At 39.5% G+C, this 16,068-nt stretch overlaps 2 protein-coding genes across 8 annotated transcripts; one reads left to right on the forward strand and one right to left on the reverse strand.

Annotated features, from left to right (window-relative positions):
• The first annotated feature begins 115 nt into the window (after positions 1-115).
• On the forward strand, positions 116-7,390 carry LOC107224782 (ATP-dependent RNA helicase WM6). Of its 4 annotated transcripts, none has more exons than XM_046735851.1 (11): positions 116-266; positions 1,291-1,516; positions 1,814-2,034; positions 2,149-2,332; positions 2,509-2,627; positions 4,303-4,434; positions 5,220-5,366; positions 5,555-5,692; positions 5,905-6,022; positions 6,336-6,405; positions 6,793-7,390. In XM_046735851.1, the coding sequence occupies exons 2-10, from the start codon at positions 1,315-1,317 to the stop codon at positions 6,347-6,349; spliced, it is 1,275 nt and encodes a 424-aa protein (XP_046591807.1). In that variant the 5' UTR covers positions 116-266; positions 1,291-1,314; the 3' UTR covers positions 6,350-6,405; positions 6,793-7,390. The 4 variants fall into 4 exon arrangements, with proteins under 4 accessions (XP_046591807.1, XP_015520449.1, XP_046591806.1 ...); XM_015664963.2 differs by having other exon boundaries at positions 117-266; positions 6,336-6,401; XM_046735850.1 differs by lacking the exon at positions 116-266 and adding an exon at positions 306-471 and having other exon boundaries at positions 6,336-6,401.
• On the reverse strand, positions 6,798-15,975 carry LOC107224783 (DNA polymerase zeta catalytic subunit). Of its 4 annotated transcripts, XM_046735828.1 has the most exons (17): positions 15,875-15,975; positions 15,373-15,736; positions 15,117-15,303; positions 14,905-14,998; positions 14,128-14,616; positions 13,714-13,957; positions 11,837-13,515; positions 11,591-11,741; positions 10,992-11,354; positions 10,672-10,860; positions 10,269-10,581; positions 9,701-10,019; positions 9,184-9,432; positions 8,979-9,092; positions 8,411-8,829; positions 7,969-8,203; positions 6,798-7,790 (listed from the first exon to the last, which is right to left on the reverse strand). In XM_046735828.1, the coding sequence occupies exons 2-17, from the start codon at positions 15,533-15,535 to the stop codon at positions 7,638-7,640; spliced, it is 5,361 nt and encodes a 1,786-aa protein (XP_046591784.1). In that variant the 5' UTR covers positions 15,536-15,736; positions 15,875-15,975; the 3' UTR covers positions 6,798-7,637. The 4 variants fall into 4 exon arrangements, with proteins under 4 accessions (XP_046591784.1, XP_015520450.2, XP_046591785.1 ...); XM_015664964.2 differs by having other exon boundaries at positions 15,373-15,964; XM_046735829.1 differs by lacking the exons at positions 14,905-14,998; positions 15,373-15,736; positions 15,875-15,975 and having other exon boundaries at positions 15,117-15,245.
• Positions 15,976-16,068: the final 93 nt, after the last annotated feature.

The following is a 16,068-nucleotide window of genomic DNA, read 5'->3' on the forward strand; positions in this document are numbered from 1 at the left end:
GGAAGGTTTGCGTAGCCGTCGCCGTGAGCGTCACCTAGTGAGTCGGGGGACACAAGTCGCGTATCGTAATCCTCTTTGCCCCGCAGTATAGCGGTTCCGGCGTTGCTCAGTTATCTTCCGGTACGTTTGTATACTTTACGGACAGCGGTTCGCCCTTGTCGCGTCATCCGTTTTCCCACTCTCTGGGCCGAGCTCACCGTTCCTGGACGTTTCCTGATCTTCGTAGTTGATGCTCGTACCCTACATAGTTTGCATTTTCAATTGAGGTAAGTTGTCGCACCCGGTTCTCATCACTGTAATCTTATTTAAAACACGCGATCCTTTGATCCAAGCAAAAAATAATTGTTTAATTTTTAGCTGATATTGTTGTTTCTTTGAAATTACACTATATTTGTACGCTAACATTCGCGGCGGTTGTTTAACGTTAATCCTTGATACTACGTACCAGTTTTGTGTCTTCTGCGTGTTATGGTAATATTATCGCCGTTAAATTGATTTAGCTGTTAATTTTGAAGGCTTAACGATCATATTTGTATCTGAACATATCTCCGGCCATTCAATATTCAATCAAATATATTCTGATATGCCCACCTTGCTGAAGATGAGCGAAACGACGGTAATGGCGGTATGTCGAACAATGTCGAATCACTGAAATGGTGCCGGCAGGTGCTGGTCACCCCAAGCTGGTTTCCGTTCACAAGGTTCCTTTTCGGCGATATTCATATAATGTTCCAGTTTCAAACTAGCGATTAGTTTCACGGATATTTGTGCATCAATTATTGATATGTTGGCCCTAGTTACTGTGATGAATTTTTCTACGTGGCTCGCGGTCGTAATTCCAAATTTTTTCGTCTACTACGTTATGGAAGGATAGCGGTGCGGACGCGTACACAAGATGGCGAATGCAAATTCATGTACTGTGTACGTGGCTAGAACGGGGAAAGATAATGAAATGTTATAATTCCTAACTATTCAATAAAACTTTTTTTATACGAAGAAACTTACAGAATTGTGTTCTGTAATGGAAAAGTAAATTAAACGTTATTTAAATCAGAAGATTATTTCCAATTATTCAGACGTGATATGCGAGATCCAAGAATTAAAGCTTGAACATTGCTCTGGTTAATGGTTCTGCTTCTACCAAAGAGACTCTTGTTTTACCCATCGAACTCGATTTTCACTTACTTTACGTGACTTGAATGGTACATACATCGTCTAAAGATATTATAGGATGCATTTGGTTTCTAATCACAAAATGGACTATATATATATAAAAAAAACTTTATACAGGAAGCGTCAATATAATACAAAAAAATGGCAGACAATGAAGACTTGTTAGACTACGAGGATGATGAGCAAACCGAACAAGTGGTAGATGGTAGCGGAGACATATCTGCAAAAAAAGAAGTCAAAGGTACATATGTATCGATTCATAGCAGCGGGTTTCGTGATTTCCTCCTCAAACCAGAGATACTTCGTGCCATTGTCGACTGTGGTTTTGAGCATCCATCCGAAGGTATTATAATTTTATAGATATATGTCGGTCAGAAGATTTTACATTTTTAGAATGTTTGTACAAGTAACTTACATAAGAATTCTCCTTCCCAGATTCAATCCGTTACTTAACAATCTAAGGGGGTAGCGGTTGGGAGATACTTTGTAGTCTGAATGATGATATTATAGATAGGGACATCTGATTAGTAATGAACGATCTATCTGTATTCTGACTCGATTTAGCACTCTTAATCATTCTAAAGCTCCATACAAGACCATGGCCTAACAAGCAAATTGTTGCAAAATTATTGTGTTGCAGTGCAACATGAATGCATCCCACAAGCAGTTCTGGGCATGGACATCCTTTGCCAAGCCAAGTCTGGTATGGGAAAGACTGCTGTTTTTGTGCTCGCAACTTTACAACAGTTGGAACTAACGGAGAATGTGGTTTACGTTTTGGTCATGTGCCACACCCGTGAATTGGCTTTTCAAATCAGCAAGGAGTACGAGAGATTCAGTAAATACATGCCAGCTGTCAAGGTGATTCTAAAGCACAATCTAAACAGGACGGGTTTTATAAATTTTTTTTTTTTTTTTTTCCCACCCTTTTCTAACATAAGTGTGTAATAACATCAAAAAATTCTTAACTTGCAGGTGGGTGTTTTCTTTGGAGGATTACCGATACAAAAAGATGAAGAGGTACTAAAAAATACTTGTCCTCATATCGTGGTGGGAACACCTGGTCGTATTCTCGCACTTGTGCGCAACAAGAAACTCAATCTGAAACACCTGAAACACTTCGTTTTAGACGAGTGCGATAAGATGCTGGAATTACTCGGTGAGAATTGACTCTTTATGCTATGCTTATTCCTTTTCTGATCTTTGAAACCTATTTGCGTAATGCGTCAAAAATTGCCTTATAAGCATTCCACTTTCTGACAATAATTGCTAGCCATATCTACTCTTTAACACTAGAAGACAATTTTAGCATACTAATGGTCGATTTTACCACAGATATGCGGCGTGACGTTCAAGAGATATTCAGGAGCACTCCGCACGGCAAACAAGTGATGATGTTCAGCGCAACCCTGTCCAAGGATATACGTCCAGTCTGCAAGAAGTTCATGCAAGATGTAATTAGAAAAACTTCCTCCTCTCTTCGATCTTCGATCGCTTCTTCGTTGGCTCTGCGTTTACCCAGGACTGAGCTCAGACCGTGCCATGAATATTCTATTGCGCACATCCGCGAGTTAGGCTAGCTAGGCAGACCAAATTATTGTTGATCTCGTCCAAACGAACGTCTGAGGAGAATTTCCACTCAGACTCGACCGTTAATTGACGACGCGCTCGCGAACAGTCGTAGCAACAGAGTTTCGTTGAAAACATTTCCTCGATCATCAGTGAATAGGAGAAGCCTCCGTTGAATCTAAACAATCGTCGCGTTGAACCGTTAATTGACGTGACGATGCATAAACGTCCTACAAATCAATCTTGATCAACAGACCTCCAAAGTCCATGCATCCTTCATAAGAACGATCTTTCAAACCTTGGAAACAATGAATCTTGCTCCCATAGTCATCTATTTGTGAATCCCATCTCGTCACGTTCAATCGCATTCAGGTTATGGTTTTATAAACGTCAATACCACGTTAGTTAACACGGGAAAGATGATAACTCTGTCATAATTGTAACGCGCTACAACCAACAGAAGTGTGCTGATGTCAACACATGGATCGTTTCTTGCTACATAAGAAAAATATTGATCTCGCACGGGTTCGTGGGGTGGGGGGCCAAGAAGACCTCAAGACATCGCTTCCAAGATAGAAGAAAGCAAGAAAGAAGACTCAAGAGGACACTTGGGGAAACAACCGCGCCTAGATAGGGATAAAGTCTAATGTCGGAGGCTTCACCCAATAGCTCGATAACTTTAGACTCTTAGTATCTGTCCGGCATTACTGATTGGTACTACAAAACAGCAACTCGTCAGAGCAAATCTCGCGTTAGATTTCCAAAAACATAACATGGTGCTGCGTTGTTTCTGTCGTCGCGGTTAGAAAACGTTCGAGTTTATTTTCATGGCTCAAAGTTGATGAATAAGATTCTGAGCCAGCGAGCATGTCAACCACAAAACCCTACAGTATGGGCCAATGCCATTGGCGAATGCCAATATGCCGTTCACGTGCTTGAGAAGTGAAAGTTTACGGGAAGGAGACTACAGCAATGGGAGTGGCTGAGCGTTCCTGGGTGCGCACTCTATTTGTGTCGGCGCTAATGCCGAGAGATGGAATCGCCTGACCGTATGTAACTAGTGTGATAAACCCAACTGCCAGATTATCCCAGAGCCTGTATGTAAATAATTGTACTTCAGATACCTGACCATTGGAGCGATGAAGTGGTTTCAGTTCTCTTATATTGGAACACAAACTCATATCAGATCATATATTCTACTTTGTTTTCAAACAGTGGTTATAATTGCGCGACATTAAATAACTTCGGTATGGTCCACGTTCACTTTAATCTTCATTCTTCAAGAATCACATATTTGACTTATATTGGTATTTTGAAAAGACCAATTCATTTTCTCTATGTTGCGATACCGGAACGCTGAAAAGATGCTGTCCAGTGAGATTAACGAGGTCTGATACGTGTCTATAATTACCTTGATACCATAGCTTGATAGAGAGAAACAGACTTCAAGCTGAATCGATAGATTCGTGGATCACGGATTGTGAAGTATTTGGGCATCCATATGCGCTGGAATTAGATCAGGCTAGTGTAGGTTGTCTTATAAATACCTTGTTTGCGCAGCCGATGGAGGTGTATGTGGACGACGAGGCCAAACTCACTTTACACGGTCTACAACAGCATTATGTCAAGCTGAAGGAGAATGAGAAGAATAAGAAATTGTTTGAACTGTTGGATGTTCTAGAGTTTAATCAGGTACGATTGTTTTCTTTTCATGACATACGCATTCATTTACCTGTATAAATTACACCTGCATCGCTTGAGTAACTTCTTTAGACACGTTTGATACACGTACGGCGGATTTACTATTGGGTCCAAATGATGTGTGAATTATCTTAGCCAAGTATGATGACTCCATCATTCCATCACCCACTACTGATGGACCCTGTATATCCCGTAGAGATTCGATGAAGCAACCCCATTGACCTACTTGACATGGTGTCCAGTGGTCCTGGAAATATACTATTTTTGAAGTGTGCCAGTGAATGATATATTTATTTGTGTTCACTGAGTAATTGTTTTTATAATGTCAATTCCCGCCTTGAATCGCATTTTTCGTTTTCCCCTACTAACAGGTTGTAACAGAAATAACGTATATCTCATACGTCACGCTGATTATATATACAGTGCCCCCTGCCCTCTACATTCGTGTTTTTTTTTTTTTTTTTTTTTTACTGGGAGTCCTCGAATGTATTACAGATATTTTACTGGACACCATGATTAAGGGGACTGGTGTCTTGTGCTGAGTGCTGCAGGTTGTCCCCTACATTAGCGTAAAAAGCCTGTTTCACTGAATGTAAATATGTTCATTTAATACAGATATATAATGTGATATAATGCATCACTCATACAAAGTCAAGTAAACGTAGTTGTTTATTTTTCACTTCTGAATTGCAAAAATTTGCTGTGGCGAAATACTCTAACCTTTTTAAGTTCACCTTCTACACTTTAACTCAATTTAAAAATTTCATTTATGATAGGTTGTGATATTCGTGAAATCCGTGCAAAGATGCATGGCCCTGGCTCAATTGCTGACAGAGCAAAACTTTCCAGCAATTGGTATTCATCGAGGAATGACCCAGGAGGAACGGCTTTCAAGATATCAACAATTCAAAGATTTTCAAAAGGTAAAATTTTTTTTAAACAGTTTTTACGTCCTTCTAATGAAATATTTCATATTAAATATTGAACTGGATAAAATAACTATCTATTTATCTACCATCCATTGTGAATTCGCAAGAACTATATCGATAAATAGCGATAATACCGACAATATTTATCGTACTTGATATTGACTATATTTATCCGTACTCAGCGTATCTTGGTTGCTACAAATTTATTTGGTCGTGGGATGGATATTGAAAGAGTCAACATAGTTTTCAACTACGATATGCCTGAAGACTCCGACACTTACCTTCACAGGGTAGCTCGTGCAGGACGATTTGGTACAAAAGTAAGTCGAATAATATCGCATCATTTAGATTTGAACCTTTTAATTTTTCCGCTTAATGATGAAACATGTGTTCTAACTGATTCACGCCATGATATACTCTTGAACTCTCTCCTGATTATGCGGAATTTTTTTAACGTGATCGATTCAGAATCTCCTTCCATTTTACAATTATGATTGTGGTGACAGTTTTTTTCTTGCTTGTTGCGATACAGGGTCTTGCTATTACATTAGTCAGCGATGAAGGAGATGCAAAAATTTTGAACGACGTTCAAGAAAGATTCGACGTCAACATCACTGAACTTCCGGATGAAATTGATCTCGCCTCATACAGTAAGTTTGCAATTTGTTTCTTTCATTATATAGGACTGGTTCCTGTCATGAGTGAATCAACGTGTTTAATAATAACAATAAAAAAAACCGCTGAAAATCTGTAACATTGAATCTCTCTCCACTTGGGTACGTATTTTAAGTCCATGTTGAAACTTCCTGCAATTTTAGACATTTCAGAAATTGTCTGTACAAATTTTGTTGGATACATGTCGTACACGCTTACTTCTGTTTGATCAAAAGACAGCACGTTTGCTTTGTTAATTATCCATTATCCTCTGTGAGCCTTGGTTAATTTCATTTTTGTTTTGAACAGTTGAAGGACGATAAAGGAGCGGTTCTTGTCATCAGCTTCACTTTGGCTGATGGTTAATCTTTTGGTGTAAGTATGTTAAATCGAATGATGTTAATGATATCAAACTTTTTACAATCACAATATCAATGTCCAATGTTCAATGATTTGCACATGGCAGATATTGATAATATTTGTTCATATCGCTATTATCCTATTCAAGTACAATTTTGACAACAGAACCTCCGCGTGATGAGTAAACTCTCTTAGCCACAAATGATGACGTTGTCAGTTTCATCACCCACCACTGATGGAGGAAATCACATTTATTCAATCTGTTGACGCAATTTTTTTATAACAGCTTAAGAATTCATGAGCAGTACAGCTGTAGATTGCTCTTTTCAGTTTTTTATGTATAAAGTTTTCAGGACGATTGGTAAATGGTTGATGGCATAAATTAATAGTAGAATGTATGTTTCAGTTGTGCGACGGACCACTCCAGTGAATACCTACCTATCCACAATACCTCGAACCTGCTGTTCAGCATGTGTTAACGTATTAACTGGCCGCGGTATGCGCATTTTCAAAAAACGACAAATCCAATGACTATTGCCGCTGCCATTGTACTGACAACGACATCATCTTGCACTGCACAGTGATATTCGCAAGTTGTTGAATTGAGATTCTTTTTGGTGATATAAAATATTTTCTGTATTTAAATGAAGTCGCGATCACCGAACAATTGACGATTTTTATTTACGATGCACATGGGTACTTCGCGGATAACCAGAGACAAAAAGTATGATATTTTCAGTGTTGTGTTGCGTACTTCGTCGAACTATAATTCACTTGTTTGATAACTACAATAAATATGAAACTGTCGCTGAACGATGTTTACTACTGTATTTTATTCCAAGCTTGTGTGTCGACTGTATTGTACAGTGCTCATACACACACGAACAGCACTATAAATACGTGTAATATAGGCCTGCATTCGCATTAGTGATGCAAAGGCGATCTCGAACAATCTTGTATCTAGAAATAAGCAAAGTAAATAAAACAACTTTTTAGTACAAAAATTTTATGGCGTTATATCTTTAATATCTCCTTCATTTTAGTAATTGCATATTAACATTAAATATCTGCATTTAACAACTCAATGTCAGATTTTTTTCGTAGGTATTTTATTGGTAAAAAATATATATCGATACCGATATGCCAAATGTTTTCTGGCTAAGAAAACTTTCTACAGAAACACAAGAATGCGACGCTTTCTAAATATGCTGTAGTCGAATTTAATCCTGATAATCAATGGAGCTCAACTAATTAAAGCTGTAGACTGTTTCCTTTTTCAACGATTTCCCGCACATTAGAAATTTGATATTGATCCTTGATTGATAGGACCCGACGATACAAAGTTGGACAATCTAATGACGCGCACTCAATGTAGTTAGCTCTCCCGACACACGACTGGCAAATCTACAATAAAAAGTTGCACAAATTGTATGTACATACAAACGTATAGATATTACAAATATATGTGAATGAAACAACGAAATAACAGCTAATGGTGGTAAGTCTTAATTTCACCGCCGTCGAAAAACAATTAATCAAATTTTACGCATATTAATTCTAATCCAGAGAATAACACACTTACCGCTGTGATGATGCAGCGGGATCTTTCCAGCTGGCGTATCTTATCATGGAGGATAACGATTGTCTGATTTGGTATTCCAGAACACTCTGTGCAAATTCCTGTGGTAGAAGGACGTCCACACGCCGCGCAAGCCATTGTTCCAAAATACTGTGAAATTGTCGACTTCTGCGCTTCTCCTTTCAACGTGCCACCAGGATTGCTATATATCGTTCGACGGTGTGGCATCTCCTCAAACCTAAAACCGAAGAATAATGAGACAGTGATACATTATTGTTGCATCTTGCAAAATGAGCTTTTCTCAAGGCCAGGGAGAAATTTTGCCAGATACATGCATATTTCATATTATGATAATGTGGCAATGCTTTGATATAATGTGATATAATGTATGTATGTACAACAATTCTATTTAATTACAAAAGATAGAATAACAAAACATTGTTACCATGCGTTGACGTCAACGCCAAGAAGATTGAAGCATCGATTTAGTGGTGGTATGATCACTCGCGTTATGTAGTAGAGAGCATTGGGTCGCAATCCTGTGTCCGTGATCAACTCCCATGGGGAGCGTACACATTGAAATAAGGGCTGATTCGGTGCACCGGCAACAATAATGTAGGGTACACGCTCGCTGGTGCGTGGAATCGCACGAGGATCTTTTATCGTGAGTCTTCGGGTCAGCTCTAAGGCTGGCACGCAAGCGCTTGACTTGTATCCCTGCAAGCCACGAAATTCTTTGGCAAACGTTAGGTCTTGAATGGATACTCTGCCACAAAGGATCTTGTCTAATTGTCGTATCACATAGCTTTTTACTTGTGATACATCTCGTGTGTCAAATAGAATTCTCAGACTTTTCTCCAATATCTGTGTCAAAGTATACAAGAATCTGTTAAAAGTGATGATATGCAGTAATCTTGGAAAAATGATAGCAACATATTTACAATCAACAGGTCCACGTAAGCCTACAATTTTGATGTAAAATATATCCCGAAGACTGCGCAGAGTGAAATTACCTTGGAAACTGCTGGACAACCATCTCTGCGAACAGTTTCTATGCCTTTCGCTAAGTAAATCGGTTTCTCTTGGTCCGGACTTTCGTACATATATCCACAATATCGCTTTTTTGTCTGAGGTGTGAAAGATAATATTTTTTCAGGTACATATTATATAAACATCGCTGTAAACGGAACACACGGGCATCGTTGAGATCTGACAAACCTGCAATATCGACGGCTGCATGATTTTTTCCAGTTTCAGTTTCATTGGTTTCGGATTTTCCAAGGTAACAGCACTTGCAATTTGAGCTCCCACCTCAAATGCTTCTCTTCGGGATCTGCCCGGCAATAGCACGAACAAAGAATCGGTATCACCATATACGACACGGGCATTCCATCGCTTTGTAGATTCTACCAATTTTATCGCACGCTCTAGGGTTTCCCTCGCCTTGCTGACGATGCTGTCACCGATCTGCAAATTTCAGAACATTTAAAGCATAATACATGCACAGATGGTCAAGATCTCTTGAAGCTAGCATAATCATTGAGAATTTGCCCCCATCATGAATGGAATAAAGTCCACTAGAAAGAATACCTTTGTAAACAATTGAAATGTGTTTATCAATTTGCGAATTTTCATTATTGTCAGAATAGAAGGCTCTGCTATATAAATGCCAAGTAAAAGAAGCTGTGTGTGCATTTTCACTTCTTGGGTCAAATATCACTTCAAATCATGTTACCTCGATACAAGGCATCCGTCCGCTAAAGTTAGCATGTGTGTATCCAAACGTTACATTAGCAAGCAATTTCAATCCACGTTGTCTAGAATTAAGAGCTCTTTGGAGTGTGTGAGCGGTTTGTGAGTGATCCTTCATGGCTTTTTTCACCATTAATCTAGTGTCCAGGTATTCGGTCAGCATTCGAGGAAGTATTCCCATTCGAATTTCTGGCTTGACGAAAGCAACGCCACTGGGTGAAAAGTTTATATTCTTACCCAATTTCTGAATTGTGCGCTTAGTTACTTTCAATGTTGTTGCACCAAATTCAAAGGGTTCAGACCTATTGGAAGAAAAAACTATATCAATATAACAAGGACCCATGTCTATATCTTTACAAACAGACAAGCTCTGTTGTAAAACGGAAAACAGACAGATGTGCACGATTTTACACTTTAATCGTTAAGTCTTTCATGCTATTGGAGTTTATTGTAAATCAATCGACCCTGTTAATGAAGACGTTCCTTGACATGGGAAAAATTTCAATCCATGACGATATCTGCAATTCAATATTCATGGGTTACACACTCACTGGCCAATGTTTTCAATACGTCCGAGGCATGTTGAAAAGCAGTAGTTGTGAGCAATGATGATGCTAGGGTAAAGACTTTGAAAGTCCAGTACGATCAATGGGTCGCTGTAAAATACAGATTCTGGTTCCATTATAAGTGGCAGGGATTCGGGTGCACGCATGGTAGCTCGTTGTTGCGGAGATGGAGATACCGGTACATAGTTGGACGGCTTTGCCAATCTTAGCATGACGGACTCGACTTGAAACTGCGAACCACGCGAAAAGACTTCGAAAAACTGTATCCCATAAAGGCGTGCGAATTCGGTGGTTTTGCCTAACATACAAGAATCGTTGCCCTTAATGTATCGATTATATCATTATTGCACATTAATATTCTTGAAAGTAGGACACGCAAAGTAATCACCAATGATATCGAGTTGTTCGATAATTTTCAATATGCCCACCACCTTAGTGATGTAATGGTCAACAACCAGAGATCGTGCTTTGATTGTCCGATGCTCCCACCACTGCGTCAATGTTGCAAACGATGGACGGCTCAGTCTCTGATGCATCACGTGATACATTATGTTCTCAAACGTATAACTCTGCAAAGCTGGCAATGTGTTACTTTAAAATTTGAATTCGCCTTAGGGGATACTCATTCTTACTTCTAACGATTTTGTATTACAAGTTGTCGGTGATCAAGCTTTATTGATGGATGAACGTATGTATGTTTCCCCTTACCTATTTCATGTCTCATGATTCTCCAAACATCTAGTACAATACGGCCTGGCATTTTTATTTCCGTCAAGATGCTCAACTCGGTCGTTTGTGGCTCCCATGCACGTTGGATGCCAGGAATTCTGGAGACCTTCGGTGCTAAATTGATGCCAATATTCGCCGCCCTCTGGAATAAGTATCCCCACGACAAAGATTCCAGTTCCCATCCAACTAGAATATCTGGGTCAGTTTTCTTGACAACAGTCAAAAGATTCTCGAAAAGACCTTCTTCGCTGAGTGCATAAGAAACTGAATGCATTACCCCAGACTTTTTAAGGTACTCTGATGATTTTGAAGGGTCATATGATGGATCGCTCACCAGAACACCTATAGTGCAAATTGCATTCCATGATGCAATAATACACACAATGAAAAAATGCCAGATCGACACTGTTCTTTGCAAATACCACAAATTAATAGTTTTGTCAAGTGCACTCTCTTATTTAATTGAAGTAAAATATATGGCTGCATTGTTCAGTTTGGTAAGATTGAAATTTAGTCTTTCAATACCACGTAATTTTTCCAGATTTGTACCGCCTTGTAAATTGAAATTGATACATCACCTTTATCAGTAGACGTAAAATCTGATGCAGCAGGTGCGTCATTGTGAATGGCATAGAATATTGCTCGAATTGGATCATGTTGGGGATCAGGTAAAAGATCTCCGCGAGTAGCTACATGGACCTCCAAGCAAAGTACCGTCAAGAATTGATGCTGAAAATAGTTAAAAGGTGAAATTGACAAATTTAGCACTAATTAACAGCCCGGTAAGGTGTGATTGAAGAAAAAATGACAATGTTGATACTCACGGCAGTGAGTGGTTTGATATCTTGTAAATTTTCACATGGTATTTTAAAATGGTCTGTCTGTGAGGAACTTTCAATTTGACCACAAGAGATACCAAGTAGTCTGGATAACTCGACATCATGAGTCGGCAAAGAAGCATCCATCCCAGTCACATCTTTTCCTTTTTTATTCGGCTGGTCATTATTCTGGTTCGCGGCATTCGTCATTCTTTCTTGAGACGTGGAGTGTTTGTCGAGTTTTGATGATGCAGAGTGATTACAATGTTCAACAGCAAGTTTGGTTCCACTGTCACTGAAATCTTTAGTTACCGATGTTTTTTTCAAGTATTCTTTTCCTCTTGACCATATTTTTACTCTTTGCGGCAGTGGAGCCGTGGCCAGTGGTACGATCACAGTTTTATTTTGACTAGCAAGGTTTTGCCTGACTTTGGATTTTTCAATATTGGCTCCGGAAGGATAAACCTCTTCGACTTTCATTGCTCGCCAGAATCTGATGCTGGTGACACCTTCTAAATTTGGTCCAAATTGTGGCAGGTCAACAACTCTTTTGCTTGGTACTTTAAGTATTTTGTGAGCGACTTCCTTACGATTGGTCACATCCATATAATTGCTAAAGAATGGATCTTTATTCCTGCATACAGGTATACCATAAGTCTCCATTGTTTTAACAATATTGTCGAACTTTGGAGGATTGAATTTAGGCACGATAATAACTTCCTTGCCAGTTCTTATTGTGTCTTCAACAATACTTTCACATCTTGAAATCAATCTGGCATTTCGTTTCCGCTGTGTGTCCAAGTATTGTGTAAACGTTACATTGCAAATATCTTCCTGGTCTGTACCACAGCTTGAATGACAATGTTCTCTCTGGTTTTCACTAACATTCATCATTACTTCAGGAATCTGCAGTTGCTGCACTTTTTGCATTTGATTGCTACACTTGTTTCCATCAATAGTTGCCATAAGATTTACCTGTCGAACTTTTGTCAAGTTGCGAGAAGAGGTAAAAATTATACTAAGCGGAGAGTAACTCCGAGATGGACGACCTCCTGGGCTGTTTAGCATTGGTGACCCCTTTGGCAATTGATTCCTTGGGGATGATAGAAGACTCAGTTTTCTACTTTTTGCAGGTGATCTCGAGGTTTCACAAATCTCATTTTTTCGTTTGCTAGGAGTAACGTTCACAAGTTTTTCTTGATTGCTACGACCTTTAGATTTATAGTCGCAAATACGTTTCTCTTGTCTTTGCAGCGTAACGTCCTGTTCAAAGTCCGAATCCTCCGAACTGAAATCTGCAGGTCCGTCACACTGAGGAATTGTATTGTCACAAGTTGAACCAGTATCCGAATTATTGTCAGTATCAACATCAAATACTGACAAATCACGAAGATAATCGAACGTGGACGACTTGTCAGACATGTCCTTATCTGTTTTTGAATTTGGTGATTTTTGCAAACACTCATCACCTTGTGACCAACTCAATGAATCTAACTGCAACAACGTTAGATTCAAGTCGTTATTATCATCTTCTTTGTCTTCGTCTGAGCAATCATTGTTCCCATGATTTTCATTGATTGTATGTTGTGAACCCAGCAGACTGTCGTCATCCACCTTTAAGCCACAGATATTTTCATCCGCCAACTCATTCAATATATCCAACAAGGGGACATCTGTAGGATCCACTAAAAAATATATTTAGATAGATTAGCATATATAAATGAAATACTCTGGCTAATGTTCTAAGTGCAAAATACTGACATTTCAATCTCAGATCAAAAACCATCTGTATACTGTTCTGAAAAGCTGGCCCAATTCTCATATATGAGAATTGTGAGTCTGGGTCTGTTTAAATTTTGAAAAAATATCGAAGCTTTACTCACGTACACTACAGTCAGCGGATGGGGTAAAAGTCTCTGTTAATGACGCTAGTGACCCTGAGCCCAATGGTAGGTCATCGAAAACTAGTTCGCTTCGACGCTTAGACAACTCTTCGTCGATACTTCTACTACGCGGCCCCACATGGTGCTCAAGATAAGAAGCACTCAGTAAATTACTATCCGCATCTGTTTCGAGAGGATATGAACTCTGATTTCTTCCACTTTCTGTTATTGAGCTATTGTCCATCTGCAATTACAGACGCAAGGTGTACAACATTTGAATTTGAATAAGTCGGACAAAAGAATTTGATAAGTGGGACAGAATGTACATTAGACGCAAATTTGCCATTCACTTAAGTTAGCTAATGTTGAAAACGAAAACGGAGATTGACTAGATGTAAATACTTGGAAAATAACCTGTGAGAGTGTCAATAATCTTTGAGCTAGTCTTTGTTGTTGGTATATGTCATTTTCAGTGGCTTTGAAAACTGGTCTGGTCGGGCTCTGTGGTTGGACAAGCTGAGAATCACCGCCGCTAAGACCCAGTTGCACCCGTCTTGCTTTTTCTTCCTCCCATATAGCCATCAATCCCGGATTAAGTGCCAGCTCCCCCTCAATTTCTACTCGATTCAGAATATCTGAAGCCAAGGTATCTACTTCGAACTTGCATGTACTTTGTGGTGTGATTTCATGCGGCAGGTAATCTAGCTCGTTGGTGAACGGAGAAGTGGCCTCAGAGCAATTTTCAGAGTATGTTCCAGATGCTGCTCTAATTGGCAACCGATATCTGACGTGACGCAGCTCTATCATGCTCATGCCGTGTAAATTGTAATCTATCATAAACTGTTGCACATATGGGATGTGTGCTTCGTGTGGCTGGAGGCGATCACTAAATACAGCACCATTCTAAAATTTACAGTATTATTAAACAGAGCTGTTAATCTTATGTAAAGCTACCCTTTTTTTACCCAGATAAGTAGGGTCACATATTGAATACTGGCCACCTGATTTTTGAACAATGGAGCGCTGATATGGCCATTATTCAATAAATTACCATGTATAATATCTCATTTTTAACGATTTTCTTCTTTCAAAAGTGTAACAATAGGCGACTGTAATTGACTAGAAAAATGGATTCAAAATTGATAGGAAAGTATACGAAATTTCAACACATTAATTTTTGCAATTAAGTACCTGTAATAGATTAGCTGCTCTTTTGACCATTGTGGGATTATAGAAATAGACCTTGAAGTACTGGTGTTCCTTTTCGTGATAACCGTAGAGTGGCCTGCATTAATTTAATACAGCCAATACATTAGAATGACCAATTTGCAATACATAATCTGATATTTCGCTTTTTGTATTATTACTATTATTGGTGCGCCGACAAAGCTGACAAGACTTACATGCCGGATATAAGTTGAACTTTGAATACATGTTGATTCCGAGAAGATGCAGATCCCAGGGAAACATTTATAGCAGCGTCCAAAGATGCTGCCAAACGATAGCCAAGCCTGTCGCTGTCAACACCTCCTGTGTGCGGCACATAAAAATATGGAAACACACCGTGCACATGCAAACATGTCTTCACTCCTAAACAGAAAGTAGAGTAAGAATTGGAACAATTTGGATTCCTGGGTTTTTACGACGAAATTTACGCACCATTCAGGGTCGATCCAAATACTCTGACAATAGGTACATGTTTGATCTCAGCACCGCGATATTCCGAATAAACGGGATCCAAGGAGGGTATCGGAATAGCCTGATAATATTCCGCGGAAACCAATCGCACTGCGAAATTTGCTCTTGTTTGATCCAACGTCATCTTGACATTTCGCTGTGAAATGTCTTACGGATAACCAGGGGCTTGTGTTTGCCGAATGTTTTCCTCTTAGAGCTTGGACGTGGCTCAGAAGACCGGTATGGTATGGCCCACCGTCCAGTCGAGTCCTTTTAATTAACCAGAGTAATCATCGCGAAGTCAGGCTGCGACGGCTGTAATTGACGCGACGACTTGTCAGCTAACCTGTCACGGGCATGAGAGATTAGTGGAAGTGCCATCTCTCTTGCACCGGTGCAGTCTTTCGAAAAGCTTGAACACCGGATATCAGTGTCTCTTTCGCACGTGTTTTTTACAAATCGGTGACATTAGACTTTTGTTTACATTGTCCCGCGCAGTGGCTAGTAGTAAGAGACAGCACTTCACCTCCGAGCTATCTCTCTCTCCAGTACTCCCACCCCGCCGGAGATCAGAGCTTGTGTCCACGGTCTTACATACAGGTCTTACAACGAACGTGGTGGGGGGTTGTCAGTTTACGTCCGAAACAAAAGTACAACTTATGGCCACAAGAGCGGCGC

This window comes from Neodiprion lecontei, chromosome 3 (assembly GCF_021901455.1).
Source record: "Neodiprion lecontei isolate iyNeoLeco1 chromosome 3, iyNeoLeco1.1, whole genome shotgun sequence".
NCBI classification, from domain to species: domain Eukaryota; kingdom Metazoa; phylum Arthropoda; class Insecta; order Hymenoptera; family Diprionidae; genus Neodiprion; species Neodiprion lecontei.

Coding starts and splice junctions, on each gene's coding strand:
- LOC107224782 (XM_046735851.1), top strand. CDS start 1,315: ATGGCAGACAATGAAGACTTGTTAGACTACGAGGATGATGAGCAAACC. Junction 1,517..1,813: donor TTTTGAGCATCCATCCGAAG/GTATTATAATTT, acceptor ATTGTGTTGCAG/TGCAACATGAATGCATCCCA. Junction 5,367..5,554: donor AATTCAAAGATTTTCAAAAG/GTAAAATTTTTT, acceptor ATCCGTACTCAG/CGTATCTTGGTTGCTACAAA.
- LOC107224783 (XM_046735828.1), bottom strand. CDS start 15,535: ATGACGTTGGATCAAACAAGAGCAAATTTCGCAGTGCGATTGGTTTCC. Junction 10,020..10,268: donor CGTATTGAAAACATTGGCCA/GTGAGTGTGTAA, acceptor TTCTTCCAATAG/GTCTGAACCCTTTGAATTTG. Junction 8,204..8,410: donor GGCGTTGACGTCAACGCATG/GTAACAATGTTT, acceptor CTTCGGTTTTAG/GTTTGAGGAGATGCCACACC.